At 38.5% G+C, this 18,609-nt stretch overlaps 1 protein-coding gene across 1 annotated transcript in view; it reads right to left on the minus strand.

Moving 5' to 3' along the window:
* LOC126169137 (spermine oxidase-like) overlaps nucleotides 1-17,275 on the minus strand; it is an 80,962-nt gene extending 63,687 nt beyond the window's left edge. Inside the window, exons 1-3 of the mRNA XM_049920617.1 lie at nucleotides 17,080-17,275; nucleotides 10,416-10,497; nucleotides 9,048-9,154 (exon numbers count right to left, since the gene is read on the minus strand). Coding sequence (XP_049776574.1) covers nucleotides 9,048-9,154; nucleotides 10,416-10,497; nucleotides 17,080-17,144 — 254 coding nt within the window. The 5' untranslated portion in view covers nucleotides 17,145-17,275. The remainder of the gene's footprint in view (nucleotides 1-9,047; nucleotides 9,155-10,415; nucleotides 10,498-17,079) is intronic.
* Between the last annotated feature and the right edge of the window lie 1,334 nt (nucleotides 17,276-18,609).

Below are 18,609 nucleotides of genomic sequence, written 5' to 3' on the forward strand. Positions count from 1 at the left end.
CATTCTCCTCGCAGTCTCAACATCCTCCCATTTTCATCTGTTTCCAATAATTAGAGAATACATTTGACAACTTCACATTGATAGTGATGAAGTAGTGCAAGCAGAGGTGAGGTTGTGGCTGTCAACAAGGTCAAACAGTCTACAGTAATTGTGTCAACAAACTGGTTTTTCATTGGGAGAAACATGTGCTTTGCTAGGGTGACTATGCTGGGAAATTGTTGTGTACATAGTTCCGCGTAGTGAGCGCGTACACAACTTTCCCACTAGAGCGCACCCCACTAAGCACAACAGCGCAGGTGCAGCGCTCGTCTGTCTCCGCACTACGAGATGGCGCTGTCTTAGAGACGGACCAAATTCTGCTTCCGCCGATCCGTGTATTAATATGTCACGCAGCCAATGAGATTGCCGCTAAGGTAGAACCTTTTTTCCTTGCGGATCACACTCATGCAGTGATACCTGAATGCGTGAGGTATTATAACGAGTGTACAGACCTCCGATTTGTCAGTCTGCATTAGTCTGTAGTCAAGTTTCAGTCTGTGCCTAATAAGATTACCATATTCCTGTACATAGCCATGAAGAGAAATGTATAGACTCTTTGTCAAGTATCAGAGATATGTGAGAATAAGATTAACGTACCAAGACCAAAGGAACTTCAGATTGTCAATCGTAAACAGCATCCAGAATCAAGTTACGTAATATCTATGATTTTTATTATTTTAATAAATGTGTGTGAAAATTAATCAAGTTCTGTTTAAAGTTGGTCACCGTCAATCTGCTACTCTAAGCGTGCAAGTGGCATTTCTATCATCTGATCTAACAGCAGAAGATAAACACGCCACGATAAGACCACGAGACATATTGCTGACACTAGCCTACTTCGTTAGAGCAACAAGTCAAAGAATCTGATGGTGTGTGTACCGAAGATCTTATAGTACGCACACCACAGAAATAAATATGTAGACATGAAGAATAAACTTGTAGAATATGATTAATGTTTGTTCTATCTAAAAAGCTAAGTGTTTTGACATTAAAAATTCAGAGGCATTACTTTACAGCACACTCTCATGCTGAACTTTTAGCAACACATAAGGAGAAATAATTTTGTGCATTGCAGTTTAGAAAACATAGTCCAGCACTAAATTAATTCTAGCAATGGTTTAGTAAGCAGCTGCCTCATAAAAAGTAAATGTCATAAAAAGTCATAGGTTATTGTCTGCACAGTTTGACTTTTAGTCATACTTACAGGTAACACAATATTGAGAGCATATTCAGGATCCATCTACAGACAACTCTGGGAATTCAACAGCCAGGGAAAGAACAAAACTTTAACTTGCAAACAACATATTGTTAAGTGTGGATATAGTGTCATGCAAACTGCAGTTACTATTGGTATCATGCACTAGAGACCAAATATGGATGAGGTCTTGTGCTGTGATTTTAATAAACCCTGAATGCCTCAACATCAGTGAAGCTTAAGTAAAAGCATGTTACCATACTGTTCAGACTAATGAAAAGAGGGATGTACTATGAGTATGAAAGCATTAACATGCAGTCTCGTAAGAAAACAGATTGCAAGCATTTCAGTTTAATATATACAATTAAATTCTGGAAACACTTGTGCTACAGGTTTCTTAGGAAATATATGACAGGAACAGAAACAGTATATTCAAGTCCCAGTAGATAAAAATATCCACCGCTGTACTGAAACAATCCTAAACACCGGTCTGGGTAACCACCGGTTACTTACCCTTCTCCCCAACCCTCCATCCTCCCCTCCTCCCACTGGATACCATGGGAGTAAAAAAAAAATTTAAAAAAAATAAATTAAAAAATGGAATCTTTATTTCAACCTTAATTGTACAACTTAATTGGTTTGAGAATTCTGATGTAATATTTAACACAATAATTCCTCAAGGACTAAATTGAAATTATGAAACCTTTAATGAAGCAGGTGTTCTTCATACTTATTCCAAGAGTCTGATGAATAAAAACAGGCAGATTCCCACAGAATATATGCTAATTCCATCAGTAGCCACTACAAATATGTAGGACATAACAGTCAGTAATTCTCCAGTTTGGCTACCTTATGAAATGAACATAATATTTGTATTAACCTTTCTGCACACAAAGGCAGTGTTTGGTGCCATAGACAGGGAAAAGGTGTGGGAAACTCCGAAGAAAATTGGAATACAGGATGATAAGTTACATAGGGTCAAGAATTTGTATGAAGATAGCTTCAATACAATTAAAACACCCATAGGAATGGCTGAAACCTTTTGCATGAAATATGGATTAAGGAAAGGTGGAGTTCTGTCTCCTCTCCTTTTCATTACTGAAATGAATGAGATCCAGGTAAAAGTTCACCAATCCAACAGAGGTGAAAAAGCAAAGTCCATGTTTTTTTGCTGATGGCATATGTTTGTGGTGCAATTATAAGGAAGACCTTTAAGATCAAATAAACACCTGGGTAGAAGCTGCTAAAGTATATGGTCTCTTCTCCAGCCAGGAGAAAAGTGAGGTAATGGTCATGAAAAGAAAAGAGCAACCAATCAGACATGCCAAAATGGAGGGGAAACAGCTACAGAGGATCCATCATTGCATATATCTGGGCAATGTTGTCTCTAATACTGGTTCCATAGACAAAGAAATTGCTCACAGAATTCCAGCAGGTAGTAACTTCTATGAAATAGTTAAACACCTAATACAGAACAAGAAAGTACCAAATTTTACTTATTACATGCCAATTATGACATATGGTTGTAAACATGGACCATAAGAAGAATTTAGACAGCTAAGATGAGGTTTGTTTGTACCTTGGTCAGATGGACATACAGAGAGAATTCAAACTGAGGAAAAACAAAAACAGGCTCAAGTTGTAAGACAAAATAAACTCGCCGCAGCACATAGATGCTAACAGGCTACCGAGATCATTGTACAATCTGAAATTAAGAGATAAAAAACCAAGAGGAAGATCAAAACTCAGTAAAAACATATGGAGAAATCTGACATTGAGCAGAAAGGACATGCCTGGCACACTATTGACGTGAGAGAGAAGTTTAAGGACAATAATTAATGGAGAAGCCTCATTTGCTATCCTGTTGAATAAGATGGAAGGAAAGAAGGAAAGAAGGAAGATTGGGTTTAATGTCCCATCAACATTGAGGTCATCATAGTTGGAGCACAAGCTCAGTTTGTGTTAGGGATGGGAAAGAAAATCAGCTGTGACCTCTCAAAGGGACCATTCCAGAATTTGCCTGGAACAATTTAGGGAAATCATAAAAAACCTAAATCAGGATGGCTGTACGTGGGTTTGAACCACCATCCTCCTGAATGTGAGTCCAGTGTGCTATCCACTGCACCACCTCACCCAGTGAATAAGATGGAACAATGATGGGATGATAATGGTTATGATGATGACTGGACTACACTCTTTGAAATTTTGAAGGTAGCATGGGTAAAATAGAGGAAGCAAATGATTAATTACAACTTGCACAGAAAACAAACAGCAATCATAAAGTTGAAGGACATGACAGGGAAGCTGCAGCTGAGAACTGAGTGAGGCAAGGTTGTAAGCTATCCCAAATGTTATTCAATCTGTACACTGAGCAAGCTATGAAGGAAACCAATGAGAATTTTGGAAAGGGAATTGAAGTTCTGGGAAAAGGAATAAAAACTTTGAGGTTTGCCAATGACATTGTAATTGTGTCAGAGATGGGAATGGGACTTTGAAGAATGGGCAATACCTTGAAAAGAGATTATAAAATGAACATCAACAAAAGTAAAACAAGGGTAATGGTAGTACAATTAAATTAGGCTATACTGAGAAAATTAGATTTTGGAATAAGGCACTAAAACTAGTAGATGAGTTTTGCTATATGTGGAGCAAAATAACAAATGACAGCTGACATAGAAAGGACTTAAAAATCAGCCTGGTAATAGCAAGAAAAATATTTCTGAAAAAGAGGAGAATATATAGTTCAGACAAAAACAGAATGTAAGCTTTTAAAATGTGGTGCTACAGAAGAATGCTGAAGATTAGATGAATGACTGAATAACAAATGAGGACATTCTGAATTGAACTGAGGAAAAATAAAATTTATGGCACAACTTGACTAAAAGAAGGGATTGGTTGATAGGACACATACTGGGGCATCAAGGAACTGTCAATATGATTACGGAAGGAAGTGTGGGGTGTAAAAATTGTAGAGGAGACCAAGACTTTAAGCAGATTCAATTGCATGCAGACTGAGGTAGTTATGAAGAGAAGAAGAGACTTTCACTTGGTACAATGTAATGGAAAGTTGCATCAAGCCAGTCTTAGGACAGAAGGCAACAACCTCAACAACAATAAGTTTAAAAGGTTACGCTGTATGATATGTCTTCCCTCTATCACAACATATTTGTTTATAAAATTGTTTTTTTCTTATTACTAAAGCCAGCAGTTTTTATCACCATCATCAGGAACAGATCTTTGCTAACCAACTGCCAGATCAGTTTATTTCTTTTCTTATGATGGGATGAAATTATATGAAAAGAAATACTATTATTATGTAAGTTTATCTATCCAAGTTTGTTCATAAGTTTAGGCTGTTATGGGAAGATGTTACTAAATACTGAGTACCCATACTAAACACTATTCATTTTACCCAGTTTGAAAGCAGTCACAGAAACTGTATTGTAATGTAAAAGAATGTTTGTTTCACATGTATGCTGATTTTATGTTACAAGTTTTTTGTCCTACATGATTTTATGACAATGTTGTACAAAAGTACAAATTCATCATCAATATCTCGTCACCCACTCATTTACAGTAGTTCAACAATTGTTTTCTTCAACATGAATTTTGTGTAAAATACCCAACAATTAATTTATCAGATCAAGATTTCCATCCATTACATGTGAATGTAAATGAATGTTATCAGAACTTCATTTTCATTGCCCAAAATTTTAATTAAAGGTTGCCAGTTGTAACATAGCCTTGTAAATGATGCCACTATTGCAGACGGCTATACCTCTGTCTTCAGTCGAAATGATCTGAAACTCAGTCCACACTAGGGAGAACATACAATTTCAAGTGCTCAAAATGACATAAATCAAGAAGTAATGGAAATAATTACTTTTAAAACAATCCTTATACATCAAAATTCTTTGAAAATACACCATCAGTGTTATCAGACTTTACATCCTAAAAAACCTTGGGTGTAAATGAACTTCCTAATCTACATCTACATCTACATCTATACTCCGCGAGCCACCTTACGGTGTGTGGCGGAGGGTACTTATTGTACCACTATCTGATCCCCCCTTCCCTGTTCCATTCACGAATTGTGCGTGGGAAGAACGACTGCTTGTAAGTCTCCGTATTTGCTCTAATTTCTCGGATCTTTTCGTTGTGATCATTACGCGAGATATATGTGGGCGGTAGTAATATGTTGCCCATCTCTTCCCGGAATGTGCTCTCTCGTAATTTCGATAATAAACCTCTCCGTATTGCGTAACGCCTTTCTTGAAGTGTCCGCCACTGGAGCTTGTTCAGCATCTCCGTAACGCTCTCGCGCTGACTAAATGTCCCCATGACGAATCGCGCTGCTTTTCGCTGGATCATGTCTATCTCTTCTATTAATCCAACCTGGTAAGGGTCCCATACTGATGAGCAATACTCAAGAATCGGACGAACAAGCGTTTTGTAAGCTACTTCTTTCGTCGATGAGTCACATTTTCTTAGAATTCTTCCTATGAATCTCAACCTGGCGCCTGCTTTTCCCACTATTTGTTTTATGTGATCATTCCACTTCAGATCGCTCCGGATAGTAACTCCTAAGTATTTTACGGTCGTTACCGCTTCCAATGATTTACCACCTATGGCATAATCGTACTGGAATGGATTTCTGCCCCTATGTATGCGCATTATATTACATTTATCTACGTTTAGGGAAAGCTGCCAGCTGTCGCACCATGCATTAATCCTCTGCAGGTCTTCCTGGAGTACGTACGAGTCTTCTGATGTTGCTACTTTCTTGTAGACAACCGTGTCATCTGCAAATAGCCTCACGGAGCTACCGATGTTGTCAACTAAGTCATTTATGTATATTGTAAACAATAAAGGTCCTATCACGCTTCCTTGCGGTACTCCCGAAATTACCTCTACATCTGCAGATTTTGAACCGTTAAGAATGACATGTTGTGTTCTTTCTTCTAGGAAATCCTGAATCCAATCACAAACCTGGTCCGATATTCCGTAAGCTCGTATTTTTTTCATTAAACGTAAGTGCGGAACCGTATCAAATGCCTTCCTGAAGTCCAGGAATACGGCATCAATCTGCTCGCCAGTGTCTACGGCACTGTGAATTTCTTGGGCAAATAGGGCGAGCTGAGTTTCACATGATCTCTGTTTGCGGAATCCATGTTGGTTATGATGAAGGAGATTTGTATTATCTAAGAACGTCATAATACGAGAACACAAAACATGTTCCATTATTCTACAACAGATTGACGTAAGCGAAATAGGCCTATAATTATTCGCATCTGATTTATGACCCTTCTTGAAAATGGGAACGACCTGCGCTTTCTTCCAGTCGCTAGGTACTTTACGTTCTTCCAGCGATCTACGATAAATTGCTGATAGAAAGGGGGCAAGTTCTTTAGCATAATCACTGTAGAATCTTAAGGGTATCTCGTCTGGTCCGGATGCTTTTCCGCTACTAAGTGATAGCAGTTGTTTTTCAATTCCGATATCGTTTATTTCAATATTTTCCATTTTGGCGTCCGTGCGACGGCTGAAGTCAGGGACCGTGTTACGATTTTCCGCAGTGAAACAGTTTCGGAACACTGAATTCAGTATTTCTGCCTTTCTTCGGTCGTCCTCTGTTTCGGTGCCATCGTGGTCAACGAGTGACTGAATAGGGGATTTAGATCCGCTTATCGATTTTACATATGACCAAAACTTTTTAGGGTTCTTGTTTAGATTGTTTGCCAATGTTTTATGTTCAGTTTCCCTGAATGTGCCAAACCACACAACAAAAGTAAATCAAATGTGTAAACCATATTATTCATGGCTTTCAGTCATACATGTAATGACACAGTTATGACAGACTGCCTCTCAAAAAGTCTAGTTTTCATTTATCCACTCAACTTATAGTTTTTATGGACCGGTGATACATGCATAAAAGCTTTATTACAAATATGATTCTATCATATATCACATTAATTCTGGAATGACACCACATCACTGCAGCAATATTGTGAAAATTCTTACAGATTAAAAATGTGTGCAGGATCAGGATTTGAATCTGGACCCTTGTCCCTTGTGGAAATGTTCTACCCAACTGAAATACCCGGCACAATACATGAAGAGTCATAAAAACTTCAAATATGATATGTGTTACTAGTAGAGTAAAAACTGTGAAGGTAGTTCATCAGTGGTATGTAAACTTGTCATTTCATAAGGGCAGTACCTACACAGCACTTGGGTGTGAGTTAGTACATTTACATTTAGAGAACTTCATATACTACTGTCAGTGAACTACTGATGACGATGATGGAGATGGCCATCGAAAGCTCGAGAATTTTATTCGAATTGACACGGCTGGGAAAGTGAGAACATTTTATTCACTGTTGTCACTTCCTTGCTTTCCTGTTCCTGTCATGAATGTTGTGCAGGATCAACAGTTTTTGAGCTCAAATTTGTTTAATTTTACCTTCATGACCTTCTCCCAAGATATATACTGCCTGACAAAAAAATTAAGGTAGCAGATAGAAACTCTTTCAGAAAACCACTGAAGGATAGTCATATTTCAGGTATTTAGCAACTCTGCCTATATTTAACAACCCTGCCTACTTCAGCTCTTGGTTTGTCCTATCTGCTTATGAAGGAGAAACCAAGACCTTACTGCCGATCACAACCACATGTACGTAGTCCTTTATATCTTTCTTCATTTTTCCAGACTACAGGAGAAGGCAATGGGAAGCAAGCTCAATGTTTTGCTTCCAAGAAAGCCCATTCTGAATTAGCCTGCACTGCAGACAAACCAAACATTGGGCCAGCTACTCCAAGATGCAGAAGACTAGGAGAAAATGATATGAAGCTTCATAGGTTGGCAGTATGAGCCCACTTAATATTGTGTTGCACCCAATTTGGTCTTGATGCATATACTGATTTGATTGGAAAGGGTGTCTTAAAACTGTTGTATCCTCTCCCAAGGCAAGTTGACCATCAACTGTCTACTATTGTACCTAGTCCTTGATATCCTACATCCTGGCACTGGGACAGAATCGATGAACAAGCTGGTCTCACACATGTTATATTGTGCACAGTTCTGGAGATCTTGCTCGCCACAAGAGTACTTCAATATCACACAGAAAATTCAGAGAGACATGTGCAGTGTGTTGGAAAATGGCTCCACAATGCTGTCACATGGGAGGTAACACGTGAGGATGCTAGATTTCCTTGACATACCATTGCGCTGTCAGAATTCCCTCAATCACTACAAGCCATGACCTGAAACCATATCCAATGGACCTTTGTGAAAGGCAAAGGTTCTGAGTTCAAGTCTTGGTCCAGCACACAGTTTTAATCTGCCAGGAAGTTTCATTATTGTACTGTTTATGGCTACAAATGTATTTAACAACCAATGTCCAGCCTACCTCTGCAGTATACATTGTATTGGGAATTTTAAATTTCTTTGCTGCATTTCTGTACTGGAAACCCATATCAAAATGTTTCGAGACATAAATCAAATAGGATGAGATATTGCATCACCATTTCCATTTCTGTGGACGAGTTTTGTGATGACACACATTCAGTTATTTAAGCATATACAATATTTTCAAAAATACGTAGCATAGATCCAAAATGCATGCACAAGAATAACAACCCGTTCACACACACTTGTTCAAGAACATATGAGGGAAGAAATACACATGCCTCATAACCACAAGCAGAAAATTTAAGAGCTATGTGAAAGAGCTGTTAAGAGAATACTAATAATAATATACATAAATGAATAAACAATTTAATGGAGAAATTGAGAAACTGAAAGAAACATTACCTGCGTGATTTAAGGATATAGTCTGCTATTTTCCAACCTGTTTCTATGGCAGTATTTATAATACAATGATCACATAAATTTGCAACTTGGTGAGAGAAAAGTAAGACCTGAAAAGAAAATAAAGCAGCTTAGAGAGAGAAATGTAAGACCTGAGAAGAAAATAACTGCAGGTAAAATATAATCATTCAAAGTACCTATGAGTGTTACTATACATAACTGAGTGTTAACATACATAATTAAGAGGAAGAAGCTGGTACATAAAATGTCTCATGTCCATTTTTAATAATAAATAATTTTTCATGTGCTCCCTCACACAGGAATGGAGGAAAATACAACAGGAATAATTCAATGTAATAAATGATTCCAGAAATTGGATACCTACATCTACATCTACAATGTAATGATTATCTCATCAAAATTCATACACCAGAAGATATAGTGAAGTAATAGCAGAAGGCAGAAAACACAACTGTAGCTCTAGTTTTTAAACCTCTACCACTGGGGCACCAAACTACAAGTTCTCATAAAAAGACCAACAATTAACTATGGAAGAGAAGTGGGTAGTCATGGAATAAGTTAAAGGAAAAACAGAGAGAGAGAATCCTCTGGACTGTCTGTCTGGAGTCAACTCAAAAGAAAATGTGTGGCATTCCTGTTGCTGTGGTTGAAGAATTGGGGCAGCAAATCATACAGTCTTGTCAAGATTTAGGAGATGATTCATGGTTGTTTGAAGATTTTGTAACTCACTGTATGGATGAGTGAAGTACTGCATCCAAATGTAAGGACAACATATGGAATACCTCCTTTAAGAGGTACAAGTATACAACAAATTGTAACATGGAACATGTTAAAGCAGTATTGTATTTCCTTTTAAAGTAGGCAATGGGTGAAATCTGGCAAACCACCTTGGCATTCACCTTAAATGATTGGGGGATCTAAATCTGAATGGCTGAGTGGGATTTTAATCAGTGTCCTCCTAAATATGAGTCAATTGTCTTACTACTGTGCAACTTTATTCAGTACCTACTTTGGTACTCTGACTCATGAATGGAAAAAAAAGAGTGAGATCACCTACGAATTCAACGGACATTTATTGGCAATCTGAAAGAAATTAGCATCATTTGTGAGAGCTTATTTCAGAAGCAGAAGATATTCCCTTGAACAGCTCATTGGCACATGTATTCAAGCCCAAGGAAATGTAATATCCTTATGACATGGAATCAACAGTAGCTTGTACAGTCAACTCAATGATCTACTTGGCATAATTTTGTAACCGTTGTAAAGAGTCACATAACCTCTCAACATCTCGCACTTTTTTTTTCAAATAAAATAACACTTTTTCAGTTGAGTTAGCTTGGTTTAACTCACCTCCTTTCCCTTCATGTTTGTCACCGGATGCAGGAAGCTTCTGGTACCAGCCATCGGGAGCTGTTTTGTGGTGTATGGTGACCTAAAAATAACACAAAATGGGTGTTTTACATTGCTATAATAAAAGCTGTTATATTTATATGCTGAGGTAAATTAATTCAAGAGAGATATAACCAAATTTATTACCAAGTGGTACTAAAGTAAGGAGTACAAAATGCCAATGATTATTTATGTCTGTGTCACAATACAGTGTGTCCTTTGAAGCAAAACCTACTATATGTCCACGTATAAGTATGTCTTAGTGCTATTCAACAGATTTGGGGAAATACACCTCAGGCATAAGAAGAGAATATTCCAGCTATATGCAGATTGTTCTTTCTGAAGTACATATGCATCTGAATAAATACCTTCAAATAGAAATACACACACTCAGAAGGGTCAGTCTCACCTGTTCTTCCCAAACAGGCTTTTGCTAATCCACATTCAAGAGGCACAGTGAATTTCCTTGAAATAACAACAAAAGTTCAGAAAAAAATGATACCATGTAGGCCACATTACACAATTATCTAAGCTATGTATTAGTAAATGTCTCTTCACTAAGTTGTAATATCCTTATCAAAATGTGTGGTGCCAAATAGTACCGATTCCATTATTGTGACTCTATCTCTCTGCCTCCATAGGTGAGTGATCAGCATGTCTGACTGCAATGCTAAGGAGCTAGGTTCAAATCATGGTTCTACCATGGAGTTTTCTTTCTTGAGAGAACTGGAATGTGGTATGCTCAGCCTTGCCATTATATTATAACAGTGGAGTTGCTTCATGGAAGAGAACCGAGCGAGGTGGCACAGTGGCTAGCACACTGGTCTCTTACTGCTTGCTATTGTGCAATCAATACTTTCTTTGTAAGTGGTGAGTTACCTCCATAAGAGATTATTGAGTATAAATATGCAAAATTTGTCGAGAGATTAACTCATTTGTTTTCTTGATTAGCAATTATACAAGGAGCAAAAGTAGCTGAATTTAATTGTTTGAGAGGCTCAGTAATATGCTTTTTCCATTTCAATAATAATAAAGGATTTTTGTTTTATTGTTTGTTTTATTATAATTCATTTTGGATCACAATGTTTATTTGTACCTGGTTACAAATGCTAGCTACAAATAAACATTGTGGTCCAAGAATGGAATTATAATAAAGTAAACATTTTCCTGCATCATTGGATACTATTTTATGATTATTTCACAAATTGTAAAAGCTTTTTCTATTCTCTGCATGACATCAGGAGAGACCATAACTCCACTAACTTATTAGTGAACTTTTGCAACTTAATAAAAAACTTTTTAATCAGATAATGATGTTAGATTTTAGGGTGTCAACACTGAGATCTTTAGAGAAACAACTGTTGCACTTTGACTGCTGATATTAATAGTATACCTCACACAAACATTATTTATTATTTAAGATGGAGGAAAATAAGAGGATCAAACTTCCTACATTTCTTCAAAAAACTATTCCACAGGCAAATACATTGAAATAGTTAGGTATCAATATGGTAAAAAAATGAAACAATATAATTATCTGTGAGTAAGGCTCTTGAATACAGAATGCTGCCCAACACAATGGTTCACAACACTAGGAAACAGCAAGTAGGGTATTCATGTGGTGTGGCTTCAAAACATAGAGTTGACATAACTTCTTTATAAACAGTATTGTAGACATACAGAACACATTATCTAGCAGCTGATAATTCATAGCCACCTGACATTACTATTTAATGGTGCAGACAATTTGACTGTGAAGACAAACTGTAGATGACTGTGGTGTTGTGTTAGGCTATCAGAAGTTTGCTGAGCATACATATTGTAGACCATTAACCATGAGGTTAGGTAATTTCTCTGCAGATGAAAGTTTCAATACTTAGTAGGTTTGAAAGCCACTCTTATTCAATGCTAAAGAAAAAATTGACAGGGAAATAGGATAGGTATACACTTCCGTTGTGTGCTTATTTATGGATGTAATCAACCTGGAAATTGGTTTGATCATCATAGGACTGACTGGGCAGGTACCTATTAAAGGTGGTATACATTTGGCTTCCTCAGATCTTTGAAAACATTTACCCATCCAGATATATAGGGACTTATAATTTAATGTGAACTCAAAAACACTATGCAAGTCAGCATTTTGCACATAAAAAATATTGCCAAAGGTAAAAAAAAGGCTTAGGTTTGACCTAGAGTCAAACCCCACAACTCTGACATTTATCGTCTAGCATGTTACCACTGAGCTATCAAGGCACATCTTAAAATGGTTATCAGCCAAGAAGCCTGACTTTGCTAATTGACTTAAATGTGCTTATTATTTCTGTTTATCAATGGTTGTGTAGTTGTCTTAGTAATTTAAGCACATGCTTGGTAGTGAAAAATTTTAAACGAATTGTGTAGTTACTTCTATTCAAACTTAAAGACAGTTTTGGAAGAGACATTCGGACATTAGTGGCTGCTGTCAATCACCCTATACTTGACTATTCACTGCATATAGCACAAATTTCCCTTTCTTACTTTGCTGCTAAGTGCCAAGGAAATACCTATAAACTTCATCACATAATAACAAGTTGTCTTCAATAATTTCTAAGGGAGCAATTATTATCTGTGCTCATTACTTTTGTTGCCAGCATTCTCCTCATTCTAACCTTACAGACCAAAAAAATTGTTTTGAGCTTCAGCAGTGTTGGAGTGTTTACAATAACTTATTTTATATTTAAATCTTTTCTATTTGTATTTATGCTAAACAAAATCTGTTCCTTTGTAGTGGGTCTATATTGTGAAGTGAATTTTTAATTGTGATTTGTCTCATAACATACATAAGCTAATCACTTGATTAGAGTACCGGAGACACGTCAAAGATGGTTTACACAATTTCACTCATATAAAACTATGGATAATAAGATTACTTAAACATTAATGTAACTTTTTGTGAAAAGGTACCTTCACATATTTACATAATAACACAATTGATAAACTACATCCTGCAACAGAATTTCACTTGATTAATGAAACTTTGCCAGTCAAAGATGATCCTAGTTCATGACAATGTAATCTGAGATTAATGTTTATACACTGCTGGAAATGGAAAAAAGAACACATTGACACCGGTGTGTCAGACCCACCATACTTGCTCCGGACACTGCGAGAGGGCTGTACAAGCAATGATCACACGCACGGCACCAGGAACCGCGGTGTTGGCCGTCGAATGGCGCTAGCTGCGCAGCATTTGTGCACCGCCGCCGTCAGTGTCAGCCAGTTTGCCGTGGCATACGGAGCTCCATCGCAGTCTTTAACACTGGTAGCATGCCGCGACAGCGTGGACGTGAACCGTATGTGCAGTTGACGGACTTTGAGCGAGGGCGTATAGTGGGCATGCGGGAGGCCGGGTGGACGTACCGCCGAATTGCTCAACACGTGGGGCGTGAGGTCTCCACAGTACATCGATGTTGTCGCCAGTGGTCGGCGGAAGGTGCATGTGCCCGTCGACCTGGGACCGGACCGCAGCGACGCACGGATGCACGCCAAGACCGTAGGATCCTACGCAGTGCCGTAGGGGACCGCACCGCCACTTCCCAGCAAATTAGGGACACTGTTGCTCCTGGGGTATCGGCGAGGACCATTCGCAACCGTCTCCATGAAGCTGGGCTACAGTCCCGCACACCGTTAGGCCGTCTTCCGCTCACGCCCCAACATCGTGCAGCCCGCCTCCAGTGGTGTCGCGACAGGCGTGAATGGAGGGACGAATGGAGACTTGTTGTCTTCAGCGATGAGAGTAGCTTCTGCCTTGGTGCCAATGACGGTCGTATGCGTGTTTGGCGCCGTGCAGGTGAGCGCCACAATCAGGACTGCATACGACCGAGGCACACAGGGCCAACACCCGGCATCATGGTGTGGGGAGCGATCTCCTACACTGGCCGTACACCACTGGTGATTGTCGAGGGGACACTGAATAGTGCACGGTACATCCAAACCGTCATCGAACCCATCGTTCTACCATTCCTAGACCGGCAAGGGAACTTGCTGTTCCAACAGGACAATGCACGTCCGCATGTATCCCGTGCCACCCAACATGCTCTAGAAGGTGTAAGTCAACTACCCTGGCCAGCAAGATCTCCGGATCTGTCCCCCATTGAGCATGTTTGGGACTGGATGAAGCGTTGTCTCACGTGGTCTGCACGTCCAGCACGAACACTGGTCCAACTGAGGCGCCAAGTGGAAATGGCATGGCAAGCCGTTCCACAGGACTACATCCAGCATCTCTACGATCGTCTCCATGGGAGAATAGCAGCCTGCATTGCTGCGAAAGGTGGATATACACTGTACTAGTGCTGACATTGTGCATGCTCTGTTGCCTGTGTCTATGTGCCTGTGGTTCTGTCAGTGTGATCATGTGATGTATCTGACCCCAGGAATGTGTCAATAAAGTTTCCCCTTCCTGGGACAATGAATTCACGGTGTTATTATTTCAATTTCCAGGAGTGTGAGGTGGGATGGCACGGATGGAGTCAATGATGGTAATATGCCATTTGGAGCATGCAAGGACAAGATGGAGAGTGGGGCAACTAGGTGCAGTCAGGAGGTTATGTAGATGGGTAAGGACAATGACTAACGAAGTGGAGGCCAGGAGGGTTACGGGAATGTAGGATATATTGCAGGGAAAGTTATCACCTGTGCAATTCAGAAAAGATGGTGTTGGTGGGAAGCATGCAGATGGCACAGGCTCTGAAGCTATCATTGAAATGAAGGATGCCCTTAGTCCCAGCCCCTTGCCTCATGGCTCTTATCCCTGTAATAGACCTAGATGCAAGACCTGTCCCATACATCTTCCCACCACCACCTATTCCAGTCCTGTCACAAACATCAGCTATCCCACCAAAGACAGGGCTGCATGCGAAACCAGTCATGTAATCTACAAAGTAAGCTGCAACCATTGTGTTGCATTCCACATGGGCATGACAACCAACAAGCTACCTGTCCACATGAATGGCCACAGACAAACTGTGGCCAAGGAACACTGGATCACCCTGTTGCTGAGCAAGCACCTTCTTTTCAATGACTGATTCACAGCCTGTGACATCTGGATCCTTCCCACCAACTCTATTGTTTCTGAGCTGTGCAGCATTCACACTGGCACCTTTCCTACACTATTAGGGCATCACTGCAGTGGCTACTCATGCATGTTCAGTCCTTCCCAAGTTTAGAAGAGAAATTAATACAGCTTCCCTCAGTGGACTGGTAAATTGTCCATATTTTATATTACATTAAAAATTTCAAGAAAGACTTTCATTGCATTCTTAGTAATGCATTGCAGCATGCTATAACAAATTTTTGCCATCTCATGTACACAGACAATGCCAGATTCAGATCCTGAATGGGGAAAGGGCAGCAGTGAACTTTATTATCGGTGAAACTGAAGTTCCAAAAGACCCTTTTAGCAATCACTAGATATTGGTGGGGAGCCAGGCCCTGTAATGCATTGGTGTTTTGAAGAAAAAGCACTGCCATGTCTAAGGCAATGTGATCAATACACCCAGAAATTTTTTTGTCTTTAGTTGCAATTTTTTTATTTTCCCTACAGGTCAGTACTCTCATAGGCCTTCTAATACTCCTCCTCAACTTGGTACTCTCTTTTGGGAACTTCAATTCATGCAATGTGCTATGAATCTCTGTACCTTCTTGTCTGAAGGGTACAGCTGCAGTGTGTCCCTCGTAATCAGGAGCTATAGGTTTTTTGAAGAAGATGGGAAAAGCATGCACTTCATCACTGTTGCCCTCATGATATGCTCTTGACCCTAAGCCACTGCTAAGCAGGAAATGATCTGCAACTTTCCAGTGACCATTTCCTAATCTGAATTTATCTCTCAGATGATAAATCCAGCAGCTGACAAATTGGCATGCCTCACAGCAGTTTCATCAGTGGTAAAACTAACATCACTATGAAACTGATATTACTGGAATCCTGTCAATGAACTTTTTGTCATCACCTATCACTCTTGTCAGTATTAATCACTGATGAAGCCATATTCATTCATAATAGAATCAAACCCATGTGTAACATACATCAAAGGTCAACGTCAACATCACTTTTCTGTAACTGTAAGTGGGATGCAACCAAAGTCAATTATTTTCTCTGTTACGTATCAAATAATTTGAGAGGAATTATGTCCACAGATTCTTTTGTCTTTGGTCAATTAAATAGAATAATTGGCGCATAATTTATAAATGTACAGCTATTGTGAGGGTGTGGTGCATCATGATGGAACATTCTATCCCTCAGTGAAGTGTCTTTTTTTTTTTTTTTTTTTTGGCCAGCATTTAAAAAAAAGCGAAGTCCACAAACTAAAAATAAATAAAATAGAAATTGTTCCATTTGCATTATGACTGGAGCTGAATGAGAATTATGGCATATCAGTGGCTGTATTTTTTATGCTAGCATAACATTTTATCTTTGAGTTAATCAGCAACATAAATAACATGATCTAAAAACATTTTCTGTAGATGTTGCTGTGAATTATGCTGTTCCTGTATTTGCCACAAATCTTTTCTTCTTACTGAAAATGTAGGACACAGCTTTTAGTAATGACTGTAATAGCAAAAGTCATTAATTGCTTTTATAATTTACCTTTTGACAGCAACATTGTGTGGTACATCAAACGTTTTGCCCACAAACAAATTCAGCAAGTTCATAATGTTTCTATGAATTTCATCATCAGACAGTTGTTGTATTTTCTCTGCCAATTTCTCAGATATTAGGCAGCAAAGACAATTGGGATTATCTTGTGCCTCAAAAAAACAGCGTATTTCTTGAAGCCATTCTTCATCCTGAAACAATAAAGTACAGTTCTGTCTTTCAGTTCATAATTATTCAGGGCAGTGTTGCATTCATGAAAACTTCAGTAGATTTTATTTCCTTTATAGTGCTCCTTTTTGAGAAATTTTGCCATAAATGATAATACATAGTAGGATCATGACACAATAGCAATTAATTCACTTAAAAGCATCAATTCTGCTGCCTAGTACTGTCTGGATTTTTTTTGAAATTGCATTTTCACACCCCACATATGAAATCAGACAATCATGTGATACATATTTTTTCTGTCACAAATTTTAGGTAAATGATTACTTCATTTTATAATCTTTGTCATCATCTTTCATGGTCTTCTCACTAAGCAACAGCTTACTGCCTTTTTTACCATTGCATCTCACCTAACTCACTACTTCCACAGTTATCTTTTATATTAAATTGCATAAATGGGAATTAAAGCTCTTGGGAAATTAAGATCATATGCAAAGAAGGTCATTTATGGTATTCTTTGCAACTATTTTTTACCACTGCTCAAATGTTTAGATTTATTTGAGACCTTCTCTTTGATGGCAACTTGACAAGTATTCAACATCTATCTATCCATCTGCTATTGATATCAATGGACTAACAGGAGAAAACTTAAAGGGGAGTGGGGAGGCACTGTAATGGGTGGTAAAATACCAATGGTTACAGTTGTCAGCTCAGCACCTTTTTTTAGAGCAGAAAGGACAGAATGAAATAAAGTTTTAAGAAAGGTTAGGATTGAAACAAACCTCTAGTTTGAGAAAGAAACCACACAACATAATTCTCGCATACTGCACCAACACTAAGAGCTGCTGGTTAAAAATGCTCAGCAATCAGCAGAAATTTTATTTCCACACAGTTTTATCTTAGTGTCAAATGGCAGCTGTCTTTACTGCATGAAAATATTTGAGGATTAAGAAGTAAAATTAATAAAATACTCATCTGCATTGATGAATTAGAGTCATCAAACCCAGCTGACATAACCTACCTCTTGGAACATCATGTGACCACTGGTATAGATGTGATAATTGCCACAGGATTTTGGTTAGCATCTCACTTTCATACAGCAAAAATAGAGAAAGGAGGAGTTGCCACATTCATCAGGAATTTTCATGGATTTAAGAACAGAGACATTCATAAATTTTGAATGGAGCAGCACATGGAAGCACATGTGACAAAAGTAGAATTTCATAATAAATCCTTCATAATAGTACATGTATACTAAGCACTTGCACATAATTTTAATCTGTTCACAAATCACCTTGAAGTTCTATTGGCCTATAACAAAAAAATAAAAAAAAAATAAGAAGAAGAAAAGAAAAA

This window comes from Schistocerca cancellata, chromosome 1 (genome assembly GCF_023864275.1).
Source record: "Schistocerca cancellata isolate TAMUIC-IGC-003103 chromosome 1, iqSchCanc2.1, whole genome shotgun sequence".
NCBI lineage: Eukaryota > Metazoa > Arthropoda > Insecta > Orthoptera > Acrididae > Schistocerca > Schistocerca cancellata.